General features: G+C 28.3%; 1 protein-coding gene and 1 pseudogene across 1 annotated transcript; both read left to right on the forward strand.

Moving 5' to 3' along the window:
• The first annotated feature begins 155 nt into the window (after nucleotides 1–155).
• On the forward strand, nucleotides 156–10,621 carry LOC110652821 (serine/threonine-protein kinase Aurora-2-like; annotated as a pseudogene).
• Nucleotides 10,622–17,504: 6,883 nt separating this feature from the next.
• Nucleotides 17,505–22,023, forward strand: LOC110651349 (non-specific lipid transfer protein GPI-anchored 12-like). The gene is made up of 3 exons (XM_058144211.1): nucleotides 17,505–18,044; nucleotides 21,418–21,483; nucleotides 21,777–22,023. The coding sequence occupies exons 1-3, from the start codon at nucleotides 17,648–17,650 to the stop codon at nucleotides 21,887–21,889; spliced, it is 576 nt and encodes a 191-aa protein (XP_058000194.1). The 5' UTR covers nucleotides 17,505–17,647; the 3' UTR covers nucleotides 21,890–22,023.
• The last annotated feature ends 846 nt before the right edge of the window (nucleotides 22,024–22,869 follow it).

Below are 22,869 nucleotides of genomic sequence, written 5' to 3' on the forward strand. Positions count from 1 at the left end.
AATTCTATGAAAATAATTTTCATAAATTAATTATGTGATTGAAATTCCTAATTAGACCATGTAATTAGGTTTGGGCTTAATTATGGGCTTTAAATTATACAACAATTGCATAATGGGCCCAAAAATCAAGCCCAACATGCCCCTTCAACAAAAACATGGCCCGTGTAACATTTACACGGCCTGAGGCGCGCCAAAACATGGGTACCTCGTGTAAACGCTATCTTTGGCACAGGGTGAGGCGCACGAGGGACACGGGCCGTGTCGTTGAACGACACACCCTTGGGCACACGTTAACAAGCCCGTGTACGCTAGAAACACGCCCTGGGCAGTGTAAAAACCCAAAACATGATCCAGGTCATGTTTTTTGCGGCAGTTTGATATTTCTAGGGTTTTTTTGATCCAAACCAACTTCAAATCAACCCAAACTCAACCCAATCACACAATTAAGCCTCAAAATCAATTTTAATGGCAAATATAGTAGCTCTGATACCAATTGAAGGCTAGGAAGCATGGAATTTAGGGCATTATAATATTGAATTTCAAAAATTAATCTAGGGTTACATTTATCATGCTTGATGCGTTATGTGCCTAATCAATTTCCAATGCCCAAATGCATATTAAAATACATTTTAGCATGCATTAAACTTTCATTTGCCATTAAGAATTGAACTTTAGGAATTTAATTTATTAAACCCTAACTAAAAGAGGGATTTTGAGTACTAACCTCCAAGGTGCACAATTGATCAATCTCCCTTCCTTAGGATGCCTTTAGGACTCCAATTGTAGTCCCTCTAGCTTGTCCACCACAAGCTCACCAATGGTAGCAATGGTAGCCCCAAACTTTGCTCCTCAAGCCTTGCCAACCACTTGAAGATAGGGTTTTATGCTTTAGTGAGGATGTATGGCTGCATAGGATACTAGAAACCTTTTTTAGCAATTTTAATTCAAAGGAAACAAATGCTTTCTCTTTGAATCAAGTGAGAAATGAAAAGAGGAGAAGAAGCTCCAAAGGTTGCCATCCAAATGAAAGGAAGAAGAAGAAATTAATTTCTCTTTATTCCTTTTGCCTTTTATACTAAATTTAACTCTCACTTACTCCTTGCCACATGTCACCACAAGATCCCATCTTGGTTTTGTTTGATTTAATGTCATGAAGCCAAGTGTCAAGCTCCAATTAAATCATAAAAAGCAGTCTTTCATCATGGGAAGACAAGTGGCAAGCTTGTATAGTGCCATGTGTCACCATCTCATGGTGTCACATGTCACCATGTAAAAAGACCAATTTACCCTTACCTTTTTAATTTGAGTTCTCAACCCAAAATTATAATTTCTCTTCTTCAAATTAATTTATATAAAATATAAATTAATTGATTAATTAATCTTCATTAATTAATTTCTCACAATTAAATTCATATTTAAACAATTAAATATAAATTTAATTTATGCTATACATCCAACAACCTAGATTTAGTTTCAAGTCATGCTAGGGACCTTGCAATCTTATTGCAAACCAAACATATTTAATTAGTTAATTAAACTCTTTGATTATTCAATTAAATCACATTTTACTTGGTGATTAACTTGTGTAGATGTGTGACTTACTAGGCTTATTACTTATTGGCAATGAGAAATGATATTATCTCTTAATATCATTAGAACTCTTTCTTACCGTAAATGATTTCTCTAAATCATTTCAGGTATCTCATAGATCATGGTTGACACTAGCATAGCATGCCATGGCCACCCAATCAATAATAAGGAATACCTTAAATGAACCTTTAATCATATGTTACCATGCACTAGAATCTCTCCATTACAAAATCCCTATTCCAGCTGGAGTCATGGTTAATGTCAAACTCCATTTGCTATGGACATTATGTTCTCTTTTAATTTTAATTATTGATTAATTAGATTTTCTTGTCAGAAACTCTTTTCTGACTAAATCTATATGTCCTTGCTAGGAACTTAAATCATCAAGAACAATTAAATGAACATAGGATTTTATCCCTATTTACTTAGGGTAATGGATTCCATCTTGATTAACATCTATCTCCATATATAACTAGTAGGAGCCAACACATGCCTATATACCCACACACAGTATGAGTATGAAAGCAGTATCAAACTCAAACCACCCTATATACAAGATAACAGTGTTATCTCAGGTCTAAAGATTATATGCACTGATATGATATATGACAATGCATTGACAAGAGTAAACTCCATGTGCTTATGATAAACGTTACTGGTTCGGCCTACTTATCATGTATAAGTAACTATCATGTTTGTTATGCAGCATAAGACTCACCATTCTAACTTATTTATATCTCATATTAATACTTTGGGAACAAACATATTTACAATCTTTCTGGATAAGTCATGTCCTTTGTGAAGTATCCTCGATTGTGAACCAATTTATGATACTTTGTACTAGAAATACTGTCACTCATATTCTTAACAACTTAAGAATAGAATTTCTAACAAAATATCAATGGACCTTTTCAATTACACATAAATGGCTTATGTAAACAGAAAAGTGAAATTGCCTTTTATTAATAAAATATGTACAAGATACATACAAAATGATATGCTCTATGGCATACTACTAACATCTGAGAGCTCAATGCAATGACTTGCTATCTCATTTTGGATTACGTGGCGCTGATGGTCTTTATTTTGAATAGGAACCAAGTATCCAGTTGCTTCTTTGCTAAGACTCAACATAATTGAGTACCTAGTCATTTGCAAAGATTCTTTGCTCAGTGGTCGTATGTCAGGATAGTCATGGTAACCTCGACTTACAAGTCATGTTTCTAATCCGTGATTTTGGGTTTGAAAATTTGAACTCACACCTCTTTGATAAATAAGTTTTGAACCTCCCTTCTTTTTTTTTTTTTTTTTGAAAATCAACTTTTTGGAAAAAAAACTCCTTCTCTCTTATGTACCCTTTGGATTTTTTTAATGGCAGTTGTCTAACAAATGGGATATGTTTGTCATCTGAAATAAAGCAATTATATTATGGTGCTAAAGGTGCTCTTTAAGACTCAATTGCAACAATCACAAGTTGAACATTAACTCCATCAGGAAGTTGAAATTCAAAATCATCTCCGACATCCCAACATGTTGCAAAGGATTTTGCAGTCGCCAACTCTCACTGAAGTGAAAAGTGAGTAGTCGCCACTTTAATTTTAAGGGAAACTTAGAGAAAACCTTTTAAATTTTGAAAAATCTATTAAAGAATTTTTTTCACTTTTAATCCAGAGATTCAGGGTTTAGGACCATATTTGTGTGAGGAAGGCGTTAGGCATCTCACATCATCTCTCAATAAGGTTGGTAGATTTAAGAGTTTGCTCATAACAAACTAATATTTATAATTTTATTAAAGTTTGACTTATAATATCGGTACATTATATTAGCTGCGTAAAACCTCTTTAATGTTTCACTATTAGGGTAAATCATATACAAAAGTAAATAATGTGACCCTGAGAGTGAATTTTGATTCTATTTTATTAAATTCCTCCCTTTTCAAAATTAGAAATCTAATTTTAAAAAGGTGTTAGTTGGTCCTTAGAGATTTATAACAAATAAGGAGAATTCTCAGCTTTTCTATCACTAATCCCATCATCGATGCCCTAATAACAAAGGGTGTAGTGTGTGAAATGAGTATATATATATTTCTTGAAACTTATTATTTGTGTAATTTAAAAATATATTAAGAATGGGCTCAGATTTTCATTTCCATCCGTTGAGACTTCAATTTAGAGGGAAATGTATTGATCAACGCCTAGAGAGTTCAATTCACGTCGAAGACTCTCATTCAATGAACTAAAGCCTCATCATTGGTTTGATCAATTATTGTTCCTTACCCACATAATTATTTCTTACCAGTTTATTGAACATTGAGCCACATTTCCTTTATGGCCGAGTATTTCACAACCTGTATGGTGGTGTCAATCTATCTCATGCATCTATACAACTTTAATATAAAAGAAAGAAGTGCTAATTCATTCTTAAATTTTAAGTTATATGAAAATACAAAAACACTTAGATTGATAACAATCAATTTTGAAAAAGACAACATGCGTAATTGTGGAATAAATACTGAGAATTTAAAAAAGGGTTAAAGGAGGACTCTTCCTTGAATTTAAAATTAAAAAAGGTTCAAGAAAGTACTCTCTCTTGAACATAATAAATGTGTTTAACTAGAGGATTAAAATTTTTAGTGTTCTAAGAAGGGCTTTTCTTTTGAACCTTAGAATCATTGGAAATTCAAAGAACCAAGGAAGGACTATCCCATGGCCCGAAATAAGAGAAAATTTTACTTAAAAGTTTTAGTATTGGTTCAAAGAAAAATTTTCCCTTGAACCCAAAAGATAAAGAAGCTGTCCATTTTCTAAAAACTTAGAGAGGGTTCAAGGAAGAACTCGCCATTAAATCCCGAAACGAAATGGCGTTTCTTAATGCGCTATTTCAATTTATTATCATTAAAAGGTGCGATGATTAAAAAAAAAACCTAAAATTAGGGATATTATTATGCTGACTTGCTTGTTATGAAAGATGAGCTGAACATACTATTATCAAATAACAAAACTGGACACTACCAGAGAAGCTCTACATTATTAGACTAGCGATTACTATTCAATATTGCAACTTTGTGTAGGAAATAGGAATCATTATTATAATGCTATGTTGAGAAACAGAAAAGGTAGGTCGTAAGAACCTTATACTGCAGAAACCCGGTCACCAAGCATTGTCAGGATTCCACAGGAGAACTATAATGTGTTGAAATTTCATGTCAATGCCATTAGAAGAGACTTTTTTTTTTGTGAAAGAACTAAAGAAATTATAGATATTAATACGACATGTTCTCAAATAAGGTTTTGTAATGCAAGGTCAAACTTCAACCTTTTTTTGGATGAAAATATTTTACAAACTAAAAGGACAAACAAAATGAAACAAAGATAATATTCTGGACTTCACATCTACGAACACCCCTTCAAATGCTTACCCCTATTACGGAAGCAATGACAACATGGTAAAAGATACTTAGTGAGAATTTATCTTGCACAAAATATAAAGATGACACAACAAGGGATGCTTTTGTGCTAGCAATACGTAAAACAATCAAGAGGGAAAATATCTTTGTGAAGTGGTCCTTTGAAGAAAGAGCTATGGCGCAATTTTGGGCAAGGGGTTGGTGAATTTTTAAAAGTAAGGAATGAAAGTGACCCGAAGGTTTCCTAATAAAGAAAGAACTAGTCTGGAGAGTTATTGTTTTGAGAGAATGCCTTTTAAAAATAGGATTTTAAAAGACCCACTCTTGACCTTCTTTTCTTTGGTTTTCCAATCTTCTCTTTCAACAGTAAATTGTTGGGTATTTGTAGAAAATAAAAGCCCTAAAGTGAATGATCAAGATCTCCAAAGTGAAAAAGAACGATTGAGATTTTTAAGAACAAATCTAGTGGCCCAAAATTAAAGAGATCAATAATTGGTGGTGTATATCAAATTAGGACTCTTTTGTCTGTATTTCCCTGATCTGAAGGTCAACAATCACTCCTTACAAATTAGATCAAGGGCTGTGATTTAAATGTACTAAGTTTATCCTTATTGCTTTTCAATCCAAGGTTAATAATACATTTTTACAAATTAGATCAATGGCTGAGATTAAAAGGTACCATAATCCTTTAACTAATTCAATCTTACGGTGAAAATTCAATTTACAAAATCAAGGGCTAAGATTTAAAACTTATATCCGATCTCTTTGCCAAGTTGGATTCAACCAATCTTTGTTCAATCTCTTTGTTCGATCTCCTTATCCGATCCCTTTATTCAATTTCTTTCTTCTTTTATTTTGTTCGATCCCCTCGTAATGTTGGGATTTGTCCTTATCTGTCCAATCTGTCTGGCCTCTAAATGGCTTTTCCAATCTGGTCTGCTATCTGCGATCTCTTTTCCAATTCCTTTGTCTGAACTCTTTATTCTGATCTCTTCCGACCTCATTTCCGATCTCTTTTGACCTCATTTCCGATCTCCTTATTTGATCCCTTTATCCAACTTATTTCTTCAGTTTCTTTGTCCGATCTCCTTGTAATGTCGGATTCATCCTGATATCTGTCTGATCTCTTCAAGGACAGCTCATGGCTGAACTCGATTAGGTGATTACTATCTCGATTAGTTTTGCTAGCATTGGTCATCAGTACTAAGCCATGTTCACATGTTTAAAACTGGAAATAGTCTTTTCGAAATTTAGTATATCAACGGTACATATAGCGAACTGAAAAAAACATTTAATATTCACACTAACCGAGGCGTCACTTCAAACTTCTCTAGCATTAATGCCACAAGCTATATATATACCCCCAGCCTACTCTCATTTTACACTTTATCGTCTTCAATCTCTCTCAAATCTCTGACGAGGAACTCTGTAGTTACAAGCATTTTCAGGAATGAAAACCTCAATCTAGCAAAGGAATTGCTTTTTCCTCTCATTTCTCAGTTCATTGCCTTTTATTTCGTTGAAAATGAGCACATTGATAGCAAAAGAATAGGGAGCCCGTCGTCGGTTAATGTTTCATAGACGTCCAATGAGGAGGAGGTGGGTACAAGTGGGAGGAATGTTTAGGCTAACCCGAACCCTGCCGGTCTGAGCAAGAAGCCCAAAAAGGACTCCCTCCCAGTGGACGAAGTAACCTCAATCTTAAGACCCTCTGAACTTACTCAAATTAGCCAAGAGTTCAACCTTCCTGAAGATGTGTACGAGCTCATCAGATGTCACGGGAATTTTTAAGCTGATCATAGTTTTGAGGAAGGAGACCAGATCGTTGTATATGAAGAACATTTGAAAGCTGGGTTGTGGTTCCCTTTGTAACAATTTTATAGGGACGTGCTAAAATACCAAGCTCAGCTTCATCCGAACTCTTGACGAACTCTGGTGGCTTTCAGAGGGCTGTGCTGGGCTAAGGACTTGGTGCCTACTATGAAAGTATTCGCCAAGCTACATTGCCTCGAATGAAAGAACGATGAGTACTGGTTGTTTTAGGCAAAGCCAAACTATGAGCTTTTTACTGAGCTCCCCTCCTCCTTGAAGAACTGGAAGGATCGGTTCTTCATTCTTTGGGGCCAGGACCCTCGGGGGTTCGAGGGTATTCTCAGGAGTTGGAACTACTTGGAGGAAGGGCGCCAGAGCAAGATAGCCTCAAACCAAGATGAAGAAGCCATGGTTAAAGAATTAAATAGCCAGGCGAACACTCACTTATACATATGCTCAGATGTGATCAGAGTCAAGCTGAAGTGGTGGGTAATGAATGTGATTGCCTAAGAAAATGTTCCTCTACAAATTTCTAACCTCAGGCCCAGAAAGGGTAAATCCCTTGTCTTTTCCTCTTGAGCAGTATTAACTCACGCTGTGTGTGTTCAGATATGGCAGGCACTGAAGCTGACAAGGCGGCGAAGAAGAGAAAGAGAGAGCTTGCCCAATGAGTTCTAGAAAAGAAGGAAACTACCATGAAGGTTGCTATTGCTACTCAGGCTAAAGAGCTTGAAGCCTGGAAAAGAGCTCGGGTTGAAGAAACTGATCCTTCAGCTCGGGTTCAAAATGAGCCCACTGACATGAGATCGGTTCCCCTTCCCAAGCACACTAAGATTCAACCATCGGTCTCTGCTGCTTCTGAGGATGATTCATCTGCGCAAGTAGGCTCATCCAGACAACCAACCTCTCGAGGTGCTCAAGTACTAATGAGGTCCCTAGAGAGGAACTAGTCTGTCAAGGGAAACATAGACTTGGCTCTGGTCACCGGTGCCACTATATGTGCTTTGCTGAAGATCGAGCTCGGATAGCTCTCGAAAGCATCAATGATCTGCTCAACCTCTCTATGAGCCTAAACTTAGAAGCAATTGCTGCCCAGCACATGGTGAAAAAAAAGGTGAACTTCCTGAGGAGGGAGATGTCGAAGGCGGTCCATGAAGCCATAGTATACAAGAGTTAACTATTCGCCACTAATACTCAAGTGCAAGAGCTCGAACAGCAGGTGCGGACTTTGGAAGAGCTCATAACTCCACTGGGAAAGGAGCTAAAGGACACTAAGGCTGGCCTAGCTACTGATTTGGATAAGTTCTCGGCGAGATAAAAGCAAAGGAGAACAAAGCCATGGAGAAGGAAGCTGGCGCCTACGTGCAAGCTCATGCTGATTGGTCGAACTACTGAAGCGTTATCCTCAAAAAGACGTCACCCGGCTTGAGAAGCTCGCTCCAGGTGTTGAGGCTAATAGTGAGAGCGAGCGGGAGGGGGAAAGTGTAAACAAAGCTCAGGCTGAGGAGGGGGGAAAGTGTAAGCGAAGCTCGGGCTAAGGGAGACCCGCCTGCTAAATGACCTGTAATCTCATTGTAATTTCATTTAATAATAAAACCTTTTTAAGATCAATCTTTTTTTTTTTTTAATATTTCCCTTTTCGAACTTTCTAGCATTAGATTTTATTGAGATTAGATAATCTTAAGACCGAACTTGAAAAACAAAATTGAAAAACAAGATTGAAACTTCTGTGTACATAAAAATTGAGCTTTATTGAGATCGGATAGCTAGCATGAAGGAAAGCTTAAACCATTAAACTGAAATTCGATTAAAACTCAAAACAACTGAAACAAGTATATGAGATTGAGCTTTATTGAGATCAGATTAAACTGAACTTCGATAAAAACTTTGAAACAAGTGTAGGGGGTCGAGCTTTATTGAGATCAGATTAAACTGCACTTCGATTAAAACTTAAAAGATGACTGAAACTAAAACCAAGTATGTAAAGTTGAACTTTACGAAGATCGGATAATCATAAGAAAGTGAACTTCCTTTGAATAGACCCGAACTTTGATCAAACTTAAAATGAAACTTTAAACGAGCATAAATTAATTTAGACTTACTAAAAAAATTATCGCACTTAAACCGATTGCATGCTAATTAATCTTCAATTGTTATTTTCACTGAAACAATTGGAAAGAATTTATTAGCCGACCAAAATATAGTGTCTACACAATATATTGCGCCTTTATAGTTATTTTTATTATCGGGTACTTTGTAGTATCCTTGTGTTTATTGTCTTTCAAAAGCATGTGAAGATGATTGGAAAGTATGCTAATTTGTTTGTCTAATATAATTGTTGCAGAAACGAGTTTACTTGATATTAGAATATGCAGCAAAGGGTGGGCTATACAAAGAATTGCAGAATGTGTAAATACTTTAGTGAAAGACGTGCTGCCACAGTGAGTTGTTTTTATGCTACAGCTCTAATTTAACTTGACTTTTCTTTTCGTATGATTAATACTTGATTTTGGTGCCTCTTTTCATTTTATTGCCAATTAAACAAGTTATTTTTGAATATTTCGAAGTCACATTTGATACTAGTCTGTCTCATTTGCCATGCTACATATAAAACAGACGGTTACTTATTTATGTTGTTCCCTTCGATGGCATGGCTCTTCATTTTCTGCTTAAAACTTATTTGTATACACTGATTACAAACTATGATGTTCATGCATTTTATCAAATGTGGCAGTATGTTGCCTTGTTAGCTCGGGCACTGATTTATTGCCATGGCAAGCATGTAATTCACAGAGATATCAAACCGGAGAACCTTTTGGTTGGTGCACAGGTGCTGGCACATCCTCAAAAATATTTCACATGTAACTTGATTGATAGTCATGTGCTTATAATGTGAATCTTGATTTCTCGTATCAGGGTGAATTGAAGATTGCAGATTTTGGTTGGTCAGTGCATGCATTTAACCGTAGATGGACAATGTGTGGGACATTGGATTACCTGCCCCCTGAGATGGGTATATACATAAAAAAAATGCCATTATGACTTGCTGTCAGTTTGATTTTGATTTGTTTCTAACACATCATTATGGGTTCATATTCACCTGATGCTTTTGTTGATGATGCAGTGGAAAGTGTAGAGCATGATGCTAGTGTTGATATCTGGAGCCTGGGAGTTTTGTGTTATGAGTTTTTGTATGGGGTCCCTCCTTTTGAAGCCAAGGAACACTCGGACACATGTAGAAGGTACTGCTTGAACTGAAAAAGGGACAAGGGTGAATTATTTTGTGGCTGACATTGCTTGAATTTAAAGACTTGTATGATTTCATTGCTTGTCAGTCACTATCTATGTTTTACTGCAAGTTCCTCTAGGAATGAATAATTTAGGATAGTAAATTTCCTATCATAGGTTTGAAAATTTCCTTGTATAGTATTTATTTTCATACTGCTATTGATGACATGGGATAAGTAGGAAAATGCAAATGTTACATTTTTCATATTGTTCATGTGCATTTGCTGTTAACAGGATTGTGCTAGTGGATCTAAAGTTCCCTCCTAAACCTGCTGTTTCTTCTGCTGCCGAGGACCTAACTAGTCAAGTGAAAGATCTGTTTTTAAAGCTTTAAAACCCATAATAGCTGAGCTTTTTTTTTATTTTTTCACATTCGCAACTTCTCAAAAGGGATTACGCCTAAATTTGAGATGCTTTTGATAAATGCTTATCAAGGATTCTGCACAGCGCCTGCCATTGCATAAGCTACTTGAGCATCCTTGGATTGTTCAGAACGCCGATTCCTCTGGAGTCTATAAAGGTTGAGTAGCCTTGTCAGATGTCTTTTTGATTAATCATGGTCAAAGATTTTAAGTGGAAGCCTCACAAGAGCAGCTTTGTATGGATTTTGACGAACTGATGAGTTCGTCAGTTAGATATAGGAAAATAATTCAGCATACAAATGAATTTACACATTGTGTCTGAAAGCTTTGTAGAATGATTTCTTTGTCTACAAAGCTGACGCGGCATGCATACCGCCATGGGTCGGGCAAACGCACCTATCATTTTTGCAAGTCAATGGAATTAATATTTTTAAAAATGGCGGTTAATATATCAATTTTTTAGTTCTTAGTTAGGATAGCTTGATAAAAAATAAATTTATAATTAAAAATAAATTAAAATAAAATTTCAGATTCAATTAAGTTAAGCATTATCTAATGTTAATAAATTAATTTATAATTAAAAAAATAATTGAAAATAAAATTTTAAAATTAATTAATATAAAATTATTAAATTACGTATTGTTTGATACCAATAATTAAATTTATAATTAGAAAAAAATATGTTAAAAAGAATTTTTAAATAAATTATTATTTTGTTAATTATAGCAAATGTCAATTAGTGGTAAATAAAAGTGTGTGTGTTTGGTATGGGTTATCAACATTTAGGTCAATAAGAGCTAAACACGTCATTTATATATCTTCTTTTTATTTCTTTTCAATTTGTTTTATTTTTTGATTAGTTTATCTCATAAACTCTTCGTCTCCTATAACAATAAAAAGTATGATTTTTTTTTTTTAATCATACAAGCATGACTATAATTTTCTTAGGTGTGAAAAATATGAAGGTCTATCTTATTTATGCCATTATGAGTTTTTTTTTTCTTTTTCTGATGATGTTAATTTTTATTGTCAAACTTCTAAATTGTATTTTGTGTTATGCAGTTTTTTGTCAAATTGTCTTGTGTGTGTATGCATGTATACATAAGTTGGCAAGATAAAGAGAATATAATAATATTATGTTAGATAATAAAAATGCAGTTAATAAATTTTTTAAATTAAATTATTCACAAATAAAAAATAATATTACCAAAAATAAAATTAATAACTTTGATATTTGTTATTGAAATATAAAAATAGATGTTTACATATTTTTTTCACATGAACTCAAATTTTTAACCCTGTACCAAACACAATTAATTGTTACACTATTAATTATTTTTTTACCTCCTTAATAATTACTCTCTTAAATTTTACAAGGTTAAGACTTAACTCTCTATTTTATAACATTGTACCAAACGCACTCTAAGTGTTAAATTTTGATTAATAGTAGATACAAACACATTAATAATTTAATTATACATTTATATTTTCTTATATATATATATATATATCATAAATTCAATTATTGAACTATCATTTTGATAAAATTTAAAGTTATTTGAGATAAAGATGCATGTTGTATATTCAAAAGTTTATTTGGTTTAAAAATTTTATTATGATTTTTTTAATAATAAACTTTATTAAAACAAAATGGTATAATAATATGCGTCACCAATTAATAAATGATTTTTAGTTGCTCATACAGAAGTATGTATTTAATAGCATTAATAATATTAAATTTTTTTAAAATTTTCAAAGTATTAGATTTCATTGAGTCAATTATAAAATATTAAAAATATTATATTTTAAATTTTTATCATATCTTTTTATTTATTTTCTTGTATATTGATTCGAAAAAGAATTTTCTAGATTTGTCATTGTCTATTATAAATCCATTTTTATGAACTTTTTTTTTTTTAAGTTTAACCATTTTTTAGTTAAAAATTTAACATTATAATCAACTTAAAAGTAAATTGTCCATGTCCAAAGTAAAAAAGATATATAAAAAAGTGTTGGTTGGAAATGTGATGTAAACAAAATAATACTAAGCTCTTCATGTACAGTAATTAACTATGTACAAGTTAGTGTGTGTGTGTGTATATATATATATATATATATATATATTTCAAGCTAAGAATTGCTCTTTTTCACCTTCCACAATAATTGAATCTGAAAATCTTTGTTGGTTTGATTTTGATTTGAACTTTTCTAGATGTATTTTTGATGTAATTTTATGCTTTAAAATTATTTAATATTTTTCTTTTATGTCAATAAGTCAGCACACCTTTAATAATAATGCTAAAAATTATTTTTTTTTAATTTAAATAATTCATAAAGTATAATTTAAAAAAAATAAATATAGACAATTGGAAACTTATGTCTATATATAATCTAGAAAGATGAGAATAATCCTCTCAATAGTAATAAGTTTTTTTTTTTTTTATTTTAGACAATAAAAGAAATAGTTTTATAATATTGTCCTTTTAAAAATTTATTACCTTTATAATCCGTAAAAAAAATTTATTTCACTAAATTTCAACGAATAAATAAGTTATATTTTGGAAGTTGATTAATTCATACTTAAAAATTTAAAGTCTTTAACATAAAAAGGTCAACCATTCATACTATATTTAATAAAATCATGAATAAATTTAGGTACTTGAATTGTGATAGAACGAAATGAAGTCATGATTACAAGATTTATTTAATAAAATAATGAGTAAATTTATGTATTTGATCTTAATATAATATCTTTATTCATAAACCATTTTTGAATTTTTTTTTTAAGTTTAATTCATTTTAGTTAAAAATTTAATATTTTAATCCACTTATTAAAAGTAAATTGTCCATATCCAAAATGAAGGATCTATAAGAACGTTTTGGTAGGAAATGTGATCTAAGCAAAAAATCCCAGTTGGCCTAAATATTTTGACGACCTCAATATTCTCACCTACATACGAAGAAATTGGCATTGCCAGCTGCCTTTGCTTGCCTAAGGAATGCACACCACAAAAGAGACAATCAACATGCTAGCGTGTGTTCCCTGAAAAAATAAATGTGAACATGCGACGGCTGCAAGCAAAGCATTTTTTTCTTTTAATTTGTAACTAAATTTTTTATATATAACAAAATTTACATATTAGTCCTTAATTTATTTTTAAATAACTGTTGAACTTAAATTTAAATTCTGTTAATAAATTAGTCCATGCCATTAGGTGTTTTTTAATTTAAAATAATTTTAATCCTTAAAATTTTATTTTATTAACAAAATAATTCATATATTTAAATTTTATTTCTAAGTAATTATTTATTTTATATTTAAATTATTATGTAAAATAATTTTATGTAAATATTTAGATATAAAATAAATAATAACTTAAAGTTTTATTTATTTCTAGAAAAATAATTCGTATATGAAAAATATTTCTCAAAGAAATTATTTTTTAAGAAAATGTTTTTATAAAATATTTTCTATTATTTAGTTGTAATGTTAAATTAATGATATATTTTTATATTATATATATATATATATGTATGTGTTTTTACCTTTTAATAAAATTATTAAATTTCATAAAATAATTTCTTTTTTTAAAAAAATATTTTCCTTAAAAATTATTTGATTTTTCTCCATTGAAAAAAATTATTTTTTTAATTTATGTTCTGAGTAACTAAATACTAAAAAAACTATGAAAAACATATTTTTTAAAAACAAATAAAACTTTAAATATAAAATTAAATATAGCGATTATTTTATTAATAAAATTAAATTTTATGAACTAATCTATTAATAAAACAATTTTTCAAGTACTAAATTATTTTAAACTAATAAGTAGTTAAGGAAACTAACAACAGTGACTAATTTGTTAACAGAGTTTTACTTTGAGTATCAAAATATCATTCAAAAATATATTAGGGATTAATTTATAAATTTTATTATACTTTAAGGACTTAATTGTAAATTATCATTATTATTATTATCATTTCTTTCGAGTTTTAACTCTTTACGCTTTCATAAATGCTTTCCTTTCATTTTTCAAGGCTATCAACTTCCAATTCCAAAGAACAGAAACAACCAACCACCCTCTTGGAAAACCTTGTGGACAACACTCTTATGGTCCCCCTTTTGGTTGCTTAATTTTCTATATTTATAATAGTTAATTATATTTCATATAAATTTAATTTTATTTAAACATAAATTTAAAACAAATCATTAATAAAAATTATCAGAAAATACGTAGTGGGGTACATAAACCTCATAATCAAAAATTTTTAATAATATTTTTATACTAATTTATATCACAATTATGCATGATATTATATATATTATTTATTACGTTATATGTTATTTTGATATTTAAATACGTTATCTCAATATTATTTATTACTTTAACACCATGACACAATAATGTTAAAAATGTATTATTAAAGTCTATATTTATTATGGTATAGGATTTGAATATCTATCAATAAAAAAAATCAATTAAAATAATTTTTTTAAATAATAAATTGATCATTTAAAAAAAATTAAAATTAAATAAAACTATTTAAATATATTATTTGACTAAATTAAAATTAATCATCATAATAGATTAATTTAGTCTGACTTTTAAAATAATATTTTTTTATAATCAAATCAGGGAAATAGAGATTTGAATTATTGATATTTATAAGTGAATAATATGCATTTAACTATTGAATTAAGTCAAAGATAAACAAATAATAATAATTGTTACCATTAGGAATGGGTGACAATCATATTCTTATCTTCTATTTTATACATAGAAGAATTAAAGGTTGTAATGTAAGCCAAGAAGAATATAGTATACGTTTCTCCCAGGGACAAGGTTTGATGATGATGTTGTGCAATATAGAAATGCTTTAACCTTTCTTGTGAGTTGCGCATTTTAAGTGTGTGATCTACACTACTAATAATATTGCTTGGTATTTCAAAATAAAAAAAAAAATTCCTATTTTGTTGTCTTATGATATGAAAAGTGCATTTTACCTTATTCTTTCAACATCAATTTCTTGTTTTTATATTTAAGATAAAAATATATCAAATTGGAGAATGAATCTTTTCATTTACTCTCTATTATTATTATTATTATTATTATTATTATTATTATTATTATTATTATTATTATTTGTAATAAATAAATAAATATATATATATATATAGTTATAAATGTATACAATTTAATATTATTTTTTATTTTCTAATATTTTTAAATAATTTTAATTATAAATTCATTAAATTATTTTATAATTCTTAATTATATGACTAAATCACATGTTAGTTATATAATATACTTTTCATTTTTTAATTAATATATATATTAGTTAGATAATATATAAATAAGAAATACAAAAAAGATAATATAATATTCTTCTTAATGAATTTATAATATATTTTTAATATTAAAAATTTAAGATTACTTTTATTATTTAAAAATGAATATAAGAATGTTATGACTTTTAAGTATAAAAATCAAGATTCGAAATGAAATTGGGATGAAAATTGAAATCGTTATAAATCAAAACTAGAACTAGTACTATACAAAAAATTGTTTTGAATTGAACCAAAACTAAATCAAAATTTGAAGAAAGCTTTTTCCCAAGAATTATCTTGAATTTCTCAAATGTCGGACATATTTCAAAATTTTTGAAGAGGAAGAATTAACATGTAGATATGTTGAATGTTCAAAATCTAACTTAGAAGGTGTTTGTATTAGCTTATAAGTTTGTTAAATTAACTTATAAGCTCTAAAAATAGATTGATTTATTTGCTTATAATAATTTTTTTCTTATAAATTGAATTTATAAGTTTAAAAAATAAGCTGAGAATTTAATTTTTTATTTTTTTACTTATAAGTTTTGTACTTAACAAAATATTTTACTATATTATCCTTATTTAATTTTAAAATTTTCATAATAAATCTTAATTAATATCTTTTTTAGTTATTTTAATAATAAATGTACTTATAAGTCATTTTTTATCATATAAATTAATTAATTATCAGTCACTTATAAATATTTTAACAAAAAACATTATTGTTTATAATTTTGAATGCTTATAAATTTAAATTAGCTACTAGGTGTTTATAAGTTGATTTTCATAAATTATGCCAAATGCTCTCTTGAAAAGAAAAATGTAGCATAAGTATTAATATGATGAATAACTTCCATTAAAGGACTAAAATATAATTAGAATATAATTTTTAATTCAGGAATTGAAAGACAAGGGGAAGAGCATGAATAGTGAAGGATAGTATACTTATGAAAATCACTCTACTTGAATAAGAATCCGATTATTATTCTTAATACTCGAATTTATTTTAAAAATTAATTAAAGTTTATTCTAAATTATTAGAACTCATCCCAAATTTAATTATTTTACTTGAATGATATTCAAACTCATTTAATATTTTATATTTTAATTAATAATCTCAATAAAATATTTTTTTATTAACAATTTTTATTTTAAAATTTAATCATTCTAAATTCTATTTATTTAAAATAATATATATATATTTATAAATATTATTATAAAAAAATATATATTATATCTAAATAATTATTTATATAAATATTTAACATATAAAATTTATATGCAATCAAATTTGATATGAGTATTAATTTTTAAATTTAAATCCCTTTTAGACTTAGATTATATACCATTCAAAATAAAAAAATTGTGAACGTCCGTCCCTACGGTAGAGTATTCCATTACATGTCAGATAAAAATAAAAAAGAAAAAAATATATTTTACTACCAGTTATTTATTAGATATATAAAAATATTAAAAAATAATTTTTTTTTAAATAAATATTTTTTATAATATTAAAAATAAATCTCATATAATTATAAAAAGATAATACATATACACTAAATATATTTAATAATTTCTCTTTATTACATGGAGAAGTTTCGAATCAATAAATAAAATGAGTAATGATTGGAGTATACTAAAATGAAAAGATTTAAGAGTGTAAATGCATGCTGTTAATTAAAAAATTGACAACCAGACGGTGCGGACATGATAGACTTTGTAGGTAGTTAGTTACTTATATTTATTGATTTCTGCTTTTTCTTCTACCTAAGGCCCAATTCTCCATTTTATAACTTCCATATCACTTTCCTTCTAAACCTTTAAACTGCCGCTGAAGCACAAATCTAACCACCGCACAAAATGCTCACGCTACGCACCGCCGCAATTGTTGCCTTCATTTTCTCCTCCACATTATGCACGGCGTACGCCCAGGCGCCCTCCCCTGCGCAGTTGCCGCCTTCAGCACCTTCACCTTTAGGGCCGTCATTGGCGCCGACAACACTCGACTGCATGACACCGGTGCTCAACATGTCGGATTGTTTGACTTATGTGGGGCAATCTAGTAATGTGACGGTGCCGGATAAGAATTGTTGCCCGGAGCTGGCTGGATTGATCGATGGAAGCCCTATTTGTTTGTGTCAGCTGCTGAGTAATAGTAGCTTGACAGAGTCTTATGGTATTAAGATCGATATCGGTAGAGCTCTTAAGCTTCCTTCTGTCTGTCGTATCAGCACTCCTCCGATGAGCACTTGTGCAGGTATTTTTATTTTTATTTTTTTACTTTGGTTGATTGCTTTTTTTTTTTTTTAAATTCATTCGATCGCTTAAAATTAAGGGTTTTAACTTAAAAATTATTTTAACATTAGTAAATTAAAAATTATTAACTATTTTTATTACTTCAAACATTGCATTACTATTGACAGTTAATTGTTGGGTAATTTCCAAACTATTTTTGCTATTTTCCTTCCGTTTATAATTCTCTCACTCCCTTTTTTTTTTCTTTTTAAATTTTTAAAAACCCCTATAAGACATTGTTTTTACTTTTTTTTATATATTAACAAAATTAAAATTTTATAATTTTAGAGTTAATTTTAATACAATTAAATTAAATTTATTAATTTATTTTATATAGTACAATTCGTCCTATCTGAGTTTTTTTTTAATTTAAGAAATAATTTGATTTATGGCATTGTTTTATATTATTTATTATTATTTTTTGTCTATATCATCAATCAATGTTGTGTTACGACGCATATTACATGTAAAATCCACTTTATATGTGGATTTTTAAAAGAAAGAAAATTTAAACACCCAAATTAATGTATTCCTTTTAACTTTTTTATTTTTAATTTATTGCATCATTTAATTTTATTTTTTATTAATATAAACAATTTTTTTCAAATATATATATATATATATATAAACTTCATAATGATTTAAAGTTAATGATTTATTTAATTATCCATTAACTTAAGTTTTATTTATTTCATAGAAAATAATTTATGAAAAATATTTTTTATAAAAATTATTTTTAAGAAAATATTTTTTATTAATTTAATATTAAGTATTTTTATATTTTAATAAGATCATCAAAATCAATAAAATAATTTTTTATTTTAAGAAAGAATATTATTTTTCTTAAAAGTGGTTTTATTTTTTCTTAAATTATGAAAATATTTTCTGTTAGTCTATTTTTAATACCTTCAACGTTAAAAAAATATTTTTTAAAATAAACAAAACTTTAATGTATAAATTAGCGTTTAGATTATTTGAAAAAAAAAATCTTTTACACCCTTTATTTTGTATTTTTAACTATAATATCTATAAATTTATATTTTATAACTAATAAATATAGTTTGCTCAATTCATTAATAAATAATTAAATAAGTTATTTAATTAGTTCATCATAAATTAAAATTCATTAAATTTTATATTTCATTTTTTATTTATGGATTTAAATTTGTCTGATAATTATGAAAATAAAAGTTAAAAATATAATAAATCAAGGTCAAATATGTAATTAACTAAAATAAAAAATCAGTTTGCAACTTTTTTTTCAAATAGTTTATGAGTTAATTTATTTATTGAGTTATGTATTTAAATTTATTAATTAAAAAAATAAAAATTAAGACTCTATTTATTTTACGAAAAATATTTTTCATATTTTTTCATATCTAGGACACTTAAAAAAATTAATCAATAAAAAATATTTTTTAATAAAAAGATTAAGTTATTTTTAAGAAAAATAATTTTTATTTTTTTTTAAAAAATTATATTTTAAACTTTGATAATCTTATTAAAATATAAAAAATTTATATATATATATATAAAATAAATATATATCACCAACTTAACATTATAATACATAAAATTATTTCATAAAAATATTTTTAATAATTTTTTAAAAAATATTTTTATTTTATAAAAATTATTTTTTTTATATAAATTATTTTTGATAAAATAAATAAAAATTAAAACAAGAATAAAAATAATAGAAGTAACATAATTGAGTAATATTATTGTGGTCTTAAAAACCAATCGTGTGGTCCTATCATAATAATTGCAATCAATCTCAGAGGTGACGCTGTATTTTATCATTGGCTTGCGTTTAACTTTGGGCTTCTTAACGCTACTGTTAGCCATTCCAAATTTATTTGTATTTTCAAAATCTCACCTAATACATTAGAGATATGCTATATGTTTGGTAGAAAAATATTTTTTTATAAATATATTATTGAAGAATATTAAAATTCAATTTTCAAATTATTTACTATATGTTTTAATTATAAAAACTTAAAATTAATTAAATTATTTTTTATAATTATTTTTCTATAATGTTTAAAATAATACATTTTTTAAAAATTATTTTTGTTATTTGTCAGTCACAATATCAAACTGAATCTACATTTAGAATAATTATTTAATTTTGCTTAATTTATAATTTTTTAATTTTAGAATTTATTTTTATATTTAGAAATTATATTAGATATTTTTTTTATTGAATCAATTTGATTATGTCAGTTGAATCTATTAGTTAATTAACCCATTAATTCACAAATGAGTAAAATTTTAAAAGTAATCTGTTAGGTAATAAATCCATTATTCACAAACATGTAATTGAACTTCCTGTTTTAATGCATTTTTTCATTCATCAATCATCATATATTCATAAGCATTTTCCAACTAATATTTTTAATATTTGAGATACAAATTTTTATAAATAAATGCATTTTTTGAGAGATAAACAAGAAATTAACATTGTATATTTTTAATGGATATCATGCATTTTAATTTTTTTTCTTTTTGAAAATTATAATGTAGAAAATGCTGCTTTCATCAAAAAGATTTATTATTGATGTTGCGGTACGTAGAAATTCCTTATGGCATGAACCTGCAAAACAGATAATAAATGAGTTAGAGATACACTGAAGTGTTCTCAATGATAATCTTCAATGCTCAAGTTAGAATTGATATGAGAGAATAGTGCATTAGAGAAGAATGCTCAAGTTAGAGCTTGTATAAGAGAACAGTGCATTAAATTAATTATGGAGAAGAACATACATTCATAAATAATCTAATTTTTATTTAGGATGTAGACAATGGTCAATTATAGTAGGTTAACTATGTAATTATAAAGATATTATTAGCTACCATAATTATAAAAATATATTTTTATTTATAGTACATAATTATAGACTTTGTTATATTTGATAATCGCATTAAAATTGCTTATCTTTAATCAAAATTTTTTTCTTTTATTGAATGGTCTTACAGTAATTAAATAAACTAAATGAATACAATGGCTGAGTTATTAAATATGATTAAACTCATGAACTATATGAAAATCTGAATTATTTAATCAAGTATATATATATATATCGGAGAGTTATATCAATTGATAATAGAAATATCAATTTTGCAAGCACAAGTGATATAAAAGGGACCTGCCCTCAAAATAAATTTTAAAAAAATATTAAAATAAAATAAAATAGAAATAAATAGTATTTTCTTTTGTTAGATAATTCACAATACTCCTTTAATTTGTATTTTGATAAAATCTGCTATGATATTTTAATATAATTTTTACTCGTGTAAAGGCATTGTCATTGCATGAATCTGTTTCCTTTCAGCTGCGGGATATCCAGTGCCAGGTCCAATATCAGGCCCAACTCCAAGCGAAGTGTCTACCTCACCAGGTATTTGGGAGTTACGACCTCTCTTTTAGCTTGCTCTTGTTTGTTTCAATTTCTGTATCTTTAATTTTAACAATAATTACTACATCAAAACATCATTGGTGTCTAAATTTTTTCGAATTTTTCTATTTCATTATTATTTTCTAAATATTTTGTAATTAAATATCCGAACAAATAAATATATTTCATTATGTGCATTAACTTAGCCAAAATTATTATTGTTATTATTATTGTTGTTGGTGAAAAGGTTTTCAAAATATTAATAGAAGAAAATTAATATGTTGTGCCACCGGCAGGTCTAGCCAGCAGTCCATCATCAGGAAATGACAAAGGAGCTTCAAACATCGCAGGCTCTGCTCAAGCATTTATTATTGGCTTCGCATTTTCATTTCTTCTAACATTATTCTGAATTGGGAATTTGTACGTATTTGTGAGATTTTCAGAGCTTTTGCAGTTTGATTTCCTTTATTCAAATGTTTTAATCATACATGGTATTTGTGGTAGCATTAGTGATTAATATATATGTTGGAGTTGTTTAATTTATTTCATGTAAAAGGATTATTATTATTATTATTATTATTATTATTATTATTATTATTATTATTATTATTACTTGAAAATCATTGAAATATTTGTTTGATTTATGTTATTAAAGGGGTATTATTAATTTATTGATTATTCATAGAGATGGGAGAACATCAGCACCCAAACCCAAGAAGATAATCTAAACCATTTTCTTGATTCAGAAACCCAACAGAATTAATTATGGGTAAGGAAATCAGCTGGTTGATATATGTTAAAGTGTAATAACATTAGTCATTGAAATCTCAGTATGATCAATTTCAGTCTGTGAACTCATACCAATCTTGCAAAGCCTAAGCAGACTACCGGTTGCCAAAATTGCCTTTGGATTAATATCATGCAAAGACCTTGCATGTAAACTTTTAATCGCTACATAAGCAGCATCACACAGCTCCTTATCTTTTTTAGGACCCAAAAGGCAATGATCCAATATCCTCAATGCAGGCTGCAAAAGCTCCCATGGAAGAAGAATTCTCCCCTCCTCCTTTCCCATCTCCTTGTCACCGCCACTGCCACCGCCACTGCTTCTGCCACCGCTACTGCAGTTTCCATCACCACCTCTGTTGACCCCATGAGCTCAAAGGAACATAGATTTTGATGATAACAAAACTCAATTAGAATCAAACTAACCTTATTTTAAGTGTTGTGCTTCTCTAAGGATAAAGAAAAAGATTCATTGAGTTGATGATAAACTTGTGTTTTAAAGAAAGAATGACATCCTAAGATAACACAAGATAAATCAAAGACAAAAAAGAAAGAAAATGTTACCTTCCAAGCTGCATTGAAGATCAAAATTGAAGGTACATA

This window comes from Hevea brasiliensis, chromosome 1 (genome assembly GCF_030052815.1).
Source record: "Hevea brasiliensis isolate MT/VB/25A 57/8 chromosome 1, ASM3005281v1, whole genome shotgun sequence".
In the NCBI taxonomy this organism is placed as follows: Eukaryota; Viridiplantae; Streptophyta; class Magnoliopsida; order Malpighiales; family Euphorbiaceae; genus Hevea; species Hevea brasiliensis.

What these genes read in the sequence shown, in the direction of transcription:
- LOC110651349 (XM_058144211.1), top strand. Translation starts at nt 17,648, where the DNA reads ATGCTCACGCTACGCACCGCCGCAATTGTTGCCTTCATTTTCTCCTCC. An exon ending in TCCGATGAGCACTTGTGCAG is followed by an intron (nt 18,045 to 21,417) that starts GTATTTTTATTT and finishes GTTTCCTTTCAG; the next exon opens with CTGCGGGATATCCAGTGCCA. An exon ending in CGAAGTGTCTACCTCACCAG is followed by an intron (nt 21,484 to 21,776) that starts GTATTTGGGAGT and finishes TGCCACCGGCAG; the next exon opens with GTCTAGCCAGCAGTCCATCA.